The sequence below is a fragment of the Myotis davidii genome, unplaced genomic scaffold (genome assembly GCF_000327345.1).
Source record: "Myotis davidii unplaced genomic scaffold, ASM32734v1 scaffold370, whole genome shotgun sequence".
Taxonomy (NCBI): domain Eukaryota; kingdom Metazoa; phylum Chordata; class Mammalia; order Chiroptera; family Vespertilionidae; genus Myotis; species Myotis davidii.
Window position 1 is genome coordinate 58065 of NW_006288615.1, and position 9216 is coordinate 67280.

The window sequence follows — 9216 nt, forward strand, 5'->3', positions numbered from 1 at the left end:
TGGGGAGAGCTGGGTGGGAAGAAGGCATCGCCGGGAGCTGTGTCATCCGGACGTGGTGGCGGCGTCCGCACGGGTTCCCTGCCCGGACCCGGGTGTCGGTCGGGCTGCGCCCGGGAGCGGGGAGGCGCAGAGACCCGGGGACCACCGGCTTGACGTCCTGGGGCGGGAGGTGCTTGTTCTCTTTGCTTCAGTAAGCTTTATTTTGGTAAGGTTTTTGTTGCTGTGAAATTCCGTTTGGAAAGTTTGCAGATGATTTGGGAACTGACAGGTTGCTTCTCTGCAGTAATTTCAGTATGTATAGATTCTAAGCAAGTCAATTGACGAAGTAGTGCTTACTAAATATTAAGAGCTTTATTGCTCCAAAACACCTCGTTCTTTCGTTTGTACTGTTCTTTCAAATAATTTGGTTACTCCCCTCTCTCCAACTTACACACACACACACACACACACACACACACACCCTTTGTCATATTAATACTGAGACAGAGTACATGGCATATGAGAAAACATATTTGGAAAATGCAGGACATGTCCAGTAGTGTACGATTTACTTTTATTTTTAAGTTGGGCACAAAGAGGCTTTATTAGTCTTCTAAGACTTATTTCTTCAACAAACATTTACTGGTGCCTCGTAGGTTCTGAGTGAAGGTGTAGGGTGTTCTTACAAATACAGCGAAGTTCTTGTTCTATGGTGCTTACATTCTAGTGGGGGAAATGGTAATTAGTGGAGAAAAATGTCAGGGGTAAGTATGCACTAAAATAGTATGATAGGAGAGACCTCCTCTGAGGTTACTTGTAGATTGGCAGTCAGGGAAGCACGGAGAATTTGACAAGTAGTGATAGTACTAAATTACCCCAGCGTGGTCGAGCTGGGGTGGTATCTGAGATTGTCTGGTTCATGATTGTCATTTACAAATAATTAAGTGACTTATGTTGGGCAACTTTGGTTCTAAAAATGAAGTCAATAGTCCAGTTCTTTTTAAGGGTATTTGGCATTTATGTGCATAATAAGTATGTCTTTTACTTATAACACAAGGTCCTTTGATATATTTTAAGTATTTGGTTTGAAAAATATATGTATTTACTGTTCTGGATTTTGACATTTCTTTGTAGCCCTTTATAAGTATAGTGGGGAACATTTAATTTATTGCAGCAAATGCATACTATCAAGAAATACTTAGAAAATTTCCTAGATTCCACGTTTCAGAAACATTCTGTGTAAAAGTATACCTCAGTGTGATCACAATTGCTTATTTTAGTGGGGTTTAATCTATAATAGATAGTGCTTCATATCTCTGTTTAGTGGTGATTCCACACATACTTATTGGTCACTTGGCCTGTGTCAGACACTGGGAGGCATTGGTGTTAGGTGGATCCTCCTATCCTTAAAGGGTTTGCATTCTAAGTATATACATTTAGTTATAATACATTATAACATTTCCTTTCTTTGAATGAGCTACCCATGAAATATGTAAGTGATAGAGAAAATTTCATAGAGGACTTGATGCCTGAGCAAAGACCTTTAAACCCAAGATCCATTTGGCAGGTAGGTTCATGTAGTTGAAAGATCAGGTATTTATGAGCTAGATAAACCTGGTTTTGAATCCTGGCTCCACTACTAGCTATGTGGTTTGGAGAATGCCACTCAGCCTCTTTGAACTTGAGTTTCTTCATCTATCACATGGTTTACCCTGTAGATTTTGGATGTAGATTAGGTTTCAATATTTGAGATAATGTGTCTGTAACATTTCATACAATGTCTGGTTCATGATAGATGCTCAATAAATGAGAGGCATTGTTGATAAGGTGGAGAGGACATTTCCCAGGTAGGGAACAATATATGAAAGACATCAAAATGAGAATAACTTTATAAAAATCTCTCAGGTTTGATTTTTTAGATATAACTCAAAACCTGACTCAAATTGGTTAAAAAATATAAAGGGGATTATTGTTTGGTTTTAAGTAAGACTTTATCCAATGGCTTAATGAGGTTGCCTAGATTTCCCTGGTCCAAAGATGGCTGCCTCCAGCTCCCAAAGCTGCATATCGTCCTTCCAGCTTGTCCAGACGTTCTGCAGTTCACTCCTGGTTAGCTTGAAGCAGTGCCTTTATTGGACACCTGTTCTATGCTGACTTCATTGGAACCACGAGGATCCCCAAATAGAATTCCCAAGTCAGAAATCTGGTATTCTTGGGAATGGATGCTGGATCAAATGTCTACTGCAGAAATACTGAAGGGACTGTAAGCTCCTGGGATTCTTTTTCTTTCAAAATCAATAATGCAGGAAAATAATTTAACGGTAAAATAACTATTGAGTTTAATAATAAATATTTATTATTTATTTATGGCATAATTGAAAGAATGTGAATTTTGAAGTCAGATTTTTGACACCTCTGCAAGCTTTATGACTTAGGGCAAGTATTAGCCAGGCCATAATGTGTGCGGATCGGCCTGGAGCCATCCCCTCAGCCTCAGTTTCTTCATTTGTGATAAGAAGATGATAGAAGGTTGCTATTCATTGAACATATACTAAATGTGAGGGCAGGACTTATGTAGTAGATACAAAACAGGGGTGGGCAAAAGACCAATACAGTTGTTTGTATGGGAAATCCTATAAAATAAAAGGCTAATATGCAAATTGAACAGTAGAATGACTGGTTGCTGTGAGGGCACTGAAAACCACAGGGCAGATGCTCAATGCAGGAGCTGCCCCCTGGTGGTCAGTGTGCTCCCATAGTGGGAGCACCACTCAGCCAGGAGCTGGGCTCAAAACTGGTGAACTCAGGGGCGGTGGCAGGAACCTCCACAGCAGTCAGACATCACCTGAGGGCTCTGGACTGCAAGAGGGCACAGACTGGACTGAGGGATCCCCCTCCCCGCCGCCAAGTGCACGAATTTCGTACACTGGGCCTCTAGTAATACAATTATTAGTAATAATAAAAGAATAAACTGTGGTTCATGTACTCACAAGTCTAAACCTGCTTTTGCCCACCCCTGTATTTTAAAGAAGGCATGCTAACTGCCATTCAGAAACCTTGATGTGCCTAGAAAATTCCCATACACAGTAAATGGTGTACACTATCGGAATTCTAAACTTTAAGATAGTCACATCTTTTATCATTAATTTAACAATATCTTTGTTTAAGTAAATTAAATGCCAATATTACTAGACTCAGAGCTAATATTTTCTTTATTTTCAGAGGGCTTTCTTGTATTTGTGTATGATTTTCATTCAGAGTACATAATTCATTTCAGATTGTGAAACTTAAAGATAGACTTCAGATTTAGATATAGTTAAACTTTTCTTTATTGAGGCAGAATGGGGTGATGTAGCAGATTGATTTGTCACTGTCAGGTTCTATCAACAGAAATACTTCTGTTACAACCAATAATAATAAAATGTTAAATACTTAATTTTAGACCAAATTGTTTGTTTTGTGTAGACTAGCATTAGTATAACCAGTGAATAATATAAGAATTGTTCTATCCTTAAAAAATGATCCATAGCCCTGGCAGGTGTTGCTAAATGGTTAGAGTGTCGGCCTGTGAACTGGAGGGTCTCGGGTTCTATTCCCAGTCAAGGGCACTGCCTGGGCTGTGGGTTCACTCCCTGTCCCTGGTCAGGAGCATGCAGGAGGCAACCAATTGACGTCTCTCTCACATCAGATAGTTCTCTCTCCCTCCCTCCCTCTCTCTCACTGTCTGTTAAAGAGAAAAATATCCTCCAAGTGAGGATTAACAACAACAAAGTTACCGTTTTTCAGAAAGTGTTTAGATAAAATAAAAAATAACATTTGAGAAATATGTACTTTGTTTCTCTTAATATCAGCTATTTTATGTGCACAGTACATTTAAACCTGGAATTTTACCGGTGGATAAATGTAGCTGGATAGTAACTTAAACTCTATTAATTTTGTGTGCATTTTGACTTGCAGTGAATCTTGCAAGAATATTAACTTTTTAAAATTAAAGTTGAACAGATGAAAAGAGGCATTTTAATTATTTTTATATAGTTACTAGAGACCTGATGCACGAAAATTCGTGCAAGAGTAGGCCTTCCTTCCCCCGGCTACCGGCACCGGCTTCCCTCCGGCACTGGCTTCCTTCTGGCACCGGTTTCCTTCTGGCACCAGGAACCCGGGCTGCCTTCTTCCTCCTGCTGCCCACAGGCACCCGACCCGGGCTGGCTTCCTTCTGGCCCCGGCTTTGTCAGGAAGAACATCCAGAATGATGTCGGAAGATGTCTGGTCTAATTAGCATATTACCCTTTTATTGTTATAGATAGATTAGCAGTAGATTACAATCAAATATCCTTTAGGAGTTCTGCTTATATATAGAATTTATTTCCTCATGAGGTCACAGTGGGCAGTGACTTATATCCTTAAATTCCTGTTCACTTAAGAAAAAAGTTTTTATTGATTGCAGAGAGAGGGAGAGAGAAACATCAGTGTGAGAGAGAAACATGTATTGGCTGCCTCCTGCACATCCTCTACTGGGGATCTAGCTGCAACCCATACATGTGCTCTGACCAGTAATCGAACCCAGTGACCTCTCAGTTCATGGGACGATGCTCAACCAACTGAGCCCCTCCTGCTGGTCTCCTTTTCACTTTTTTTAGTGCCATAACGTGGTTACATTCAGGGAGATATTTTGACAATGTAGTACAATTTAAATTTATTGTAAGTGGGAAAACTATTTGATACATTTTCAGTTGCTAAATTTTGCAGGCTCTATGATGGGGGAAAGTAGGAAAATCAGTACAACTAATAATATGAGAAGATATGAAAATTCTTCCTCATTTCCCTCTTCAAATCTTTATCTCTTACTCAATAAATCTTGGTGGCTCTAACTTGGAACACTAACTTAGAACAGTTGTGTTCAGTAGGTATGTATTTCTACAAAAGTGCCTAGTATATAGTAAAGAAACTTGATATTTTTGGGAAATGTAAAATAATCACTCAAGTTTTCTAGGAATGCCTTTTTTTTATCAGTTAAAGAAAACACCCTGTAAGTATATATCAGGTTTAATATTGACAAGAACTGTTCATTTTTCATTCTTTTTTTAATTTAATTTTTAATTCAATTTTGATTTTTATCAAAAGAATACATCATATAATTTAAAAATAGAAAGGCTTATAGTGAACAAAAATAGACATCTATTACCTTCTTCCATTTCTTATTACCATAGACAGTGATGTTGGACTCTTGTCTGTTTCCTCTTTCTATTTATGACCCTTCAAACCCCCCAACCTTTGTCTGATTTATTTGGTCATCTTTCAAGGGTTCTGTGGTGGGAATCAACTCTAGCTGGCTTCTCCCAACCCTGCAGGAACTTCAATTTTTATTTTTACTCTGTAAAGTCAGTTACTGCTGGTATACTCACATTTTGTCTTCCAAATTTTGTTATTCAAGAGCAATAGTGTGCTTTGGGGCTCCTCCCTTGTTCTTTTTCCCTCTGTCTCTTTCTGGGTTAATGCATTTAATGCCTTTGCTGTTATTTCAGAGGGGTTTAGAGAGATAGTAAAGACATTCATGAGTTTTGTCTACTTTTTTACTGGAATGTCTTAAGTTGTTACTTGAGTATTATTTTCTAGATGCTTGCTCTAAGTGTAAAAAGGAAGTTACAGTGTAGTAATTGTGATTTTCACAAAAACAAAATAACTGTTTTACACCATGGGGTGTGTGTGTGTGTGTGTGTGTGTGTGTGTGTGTGTGTTTTCAGTGTTTTAAAGTTGGGTTCTGGATGATATTATTAAATAACTAGTATTGGAATAGATTTAAATGTCAAATTAACTTTATTACTTTATGCCAACAATAGCAAACCCTTAAATTTCCATAGCCTATTGGCAATATTTTACCAGCTTCTCCCCCAGCAGGGGAAAAACAATTTAATAACACTAACTAAATAAGCTTTCTTACTTATTCATCCAGCACACATTGTTATTTGAGATGAACAAATGGGTATTAGCAAGATTGTTTGAGGCATAGTTAAGAGCAGCATATGGAATGAGTCACACCACCTGGTTGCATTGATACCTGGGTGGTGGTTGTTAAAACTCCCAACTCCTGGGATCTGCATATGACTTAATTATACTGCAAAAACATATTGGACTACACCAGTAGGTGAGTTTGGAACATCTTAAAACCAATTAACTGGCAAACATCTTTCAAAGTATCAATACTGCTATTATTAAATGAGTCATTATTTAAATTATATATATACACATATACTAACCTGGAGACTTAAAATATGATTTTTAGGATCCAGAATGGGTGGTACCTCTATATTGGCACTGTAAAAATGATGTGGTATATTTGCTCAACACTTATTCAATAGTTATGACTAATGTCATTACAGTAAAATGTTTAGAAACAGTGAATTCACATGACAGCTAGGCAAGGTTAGAGAAAAAGGGAAGTGGCACTAACTTCCAGTAATACACCTTAAAAATAATTAGATAAATAAAAATTCATTTTTGATCAATTAAAGATTTTGTTCATTAATGATATCTTGTAGGTGGAAATTTCTGTGTTCAGTTTCTTCTGCTATGCAATCTCCATTACCAAGAGCTAGAAGGAAAATAATTTGTTAATTTAAAATTTAAACCAAACCTAACTCAACACAGAATTCTCTACTTTGAACTTTGAAATGTGAAGCAGATAAAGTGCAATAGAGTGTGCCATCTATCTCTGAAAGTTAGAGGGAGAGAAAGAAGGACAGGATATGAAGGTTGAGGGGCTCTGTTACTTATGAATTCTCCTTATTGTTTTGATTTAAAATAACATTACATACCATTTTTAATTACTCAAAGATGTTTCCAGAATATTTTTGAAAGACTTTGGTTCGTAATTTTACAGCATTGTTAAATTTCAGTTAGCATGGATGATTCAAGATTACTATTCTGTAAGAGTATTGATAATCTGCTCTACAACCTGGATTCCAAATGACCCCTTTACCAGAGGACATGACTGTCAAAGTAATTTTATGAGACTTTGTATAAATTACTTTGTTACTTTGCAGAAATTATATGACCCTTATTCTTCTGGGTGGAGTAGCCACTTTGTGATATTTGGACAAAATGTAAATAGTTCTTAATCTCTCTGAGCACATTTCTGTTCACTTTTTTATGTGCATAATAAAACATCAAGAAACTCAAGAGATAGCGTCTTAAGGCTGTCTGTACAGAAAAGACATCAAGGTTGTAAAAGACCTTAAAAATCATTTAGTCATATATCTACCTATTTTTCAGGGTTCCCTTCTCCAGGGCCCTACTGTTTTCTCTTGAACACTTACTGCCTCATGAGGTGATTAATAATGTCCCTTATTATCAAACCTCACTTGAATTGATGAAGAGAGAGAACTTTATTATTGTTAATAACTTTGCTTCCTTAGGTTAGTTTAATTTTCTAAATTAGCCTCAAACTTAAAGATATAGCTATTTGATTAGAATATTTGTGTAGCTCCATGCATAACACATTATCATATTTTTTTAAATATATTTTATTGATTTTCTACAGAGAGGAAGGAAGAGGGATAGAGAGTTAGAAACATCAATGAGAGAGAAACATTGATCAGCTGCCTCTTGCACACCCCCCACTGGGGATGTGCCGGCAACCAAGGTACATGCTCTTTACCGGAATCGAACCTGGGACCCTTCAGTCCTCAGGCTGACGCTCTATCCACTGAGCCAAACCAGTTAGGGCTTATCATATTTTCTTAAAAATGAAAATATTAAATAATCAATTACTTTTTGAATTCTTTACCATAGGGCTCTCTCACATATGTTGTCTTCTCCCTTCATCAAAACACACTAAAGCACTGTTTGTGTTTCCTAGAAGGTCATGTGTTATAGGTACTATGTGTTTCTAACTAGGTAGTCGCTGAATTTATCTCTAAGTATATTATTTAGTGTGGGTCTAGCCAAACTTACCTTGACATATCTGTTGGGATGAATAGTTCAAAATAATTTTTAAAGATACCTTTAGTTTATGAAATAAAAGCATTATTCCAAGTTTAAATGTGCTAGCTAAAAATGTTTTGCATTGATACATAATTTTAAAATTATAGTATATAATAGTAAATTTGTAAAATATTTTCTTTCTTAGGCGAGGGTTAAATCCACCACACAGGGTGAAATCTATCTCCATGACAACATTCACACAACAGGAAATTGAATTCCTACAAAAACATGGAAATGAAGTAAGTGTTTTTACAATTTCAACTTTTTTGTTGGCAGCCATTTTAATAAGATTTAATAAGTTGTTTAGAATGGTGAATTTCACTGTCTTAAAAAAAGTTATTTTTGTATTTTATATTTAAGTATTTTAGTATATAGTCATTTAATTTATTTAGAATTAATGTTTGCTATCTAAGTACTTTGCTTTAACCTGAGGTGAAATACATATATTTAAAATTCATCAGTGACTATAAAAGGCATTTTAGAAGATGTCTAGTATTGGAGTAACTGTTAGTCTCTGCTTTAAAAGATTTTTTTTAAAAAAAACTTTATGGTGTTAATCGTAAACTTTTGTTAGGCTGTTGTGTGATCAGCTTTCACTTGAGCTCCCCTCCTTCCTATATACTACATTTTATGTGATGCTTAATGTTATATTGATCTGGTGCTCAGAAGGGAGGAGGCTGGTAGTTCTGAGGGCACAGCATAGTGTCATGGGAAACCCAATAGTGTAAATATTTGGAGAGGAGTGTTGTCCTTCCACTCTGTTTTATTGGGCTTCCAGTAATTCCTTTCTGTTTGTTTGCTTTTTTGTTTTTAGTTCCATATTTTGCATTAGTAAAAGTTGGTGATGTAATATTTTTTAAAAACTATTACAAAAAAATCATAAAGAAAGTGGGCATATTTTATGACCTGGAGTAAGATGAGCCAGTCACCTAATTAATTAATAGCCATTATACTTTTACTAGTAGCCTGGTGCACAAAATTTGTGCACATTAAAAGGGAATTAATTAGCAGAGATATTTTAATCTTGCTATTTGCTCTTTCTCTATAATAGAAGCGTGACAGATGAAAGGAAATCAGTAAAACGTATATGAAAATAATATATAAATTTAACTAGTAGCCGTGCACAAAATTTGTGCACATTAAAAGGGAATTAATTAGCAGAGATATTTTAATCTTGCTATTTGCTCTTTCTCTATAATAGAAGCGTGACAGATGAAAGGAAATCAGTAAAACGTATATGAAAATAATATATAT

General features: G+C 36.2%; 1 protein-coding gene across 8 annotated transcripts in view; it reads left to right on the forward strand.

Moving 5' to 3' along the window:
- The first annotated feature begins 186 nt into the window (after nt 1–186).
- The window catches only part of AGFG1 (ArfGAP with FG repeats 1), a 67550-nt gene continuing 58520 nt past the window's right edge, over nt 187–9216 (forward strand). For 7 of the 8 annotated variants that reach the window (XM_015561836.1, XM_015561838.1, XM_015561840.1 and 4 more), the window contains exons 1-2: nt 187–205; nt 8108–8201. In XM_015561836.1, coding sequence (XP_015417322.1) covers nt 8148–8201 — 54 coding nt within the window. In that variant the 5' untranslated portion in view covers nt 187–205; nt 8108–8147. Of the gene's footprint in view, nt 206–8107; nt 8202–9216 lie in introns of those variants that run through there. The other variant, XM_015561844.1, reaches the window with a different exon arrangement.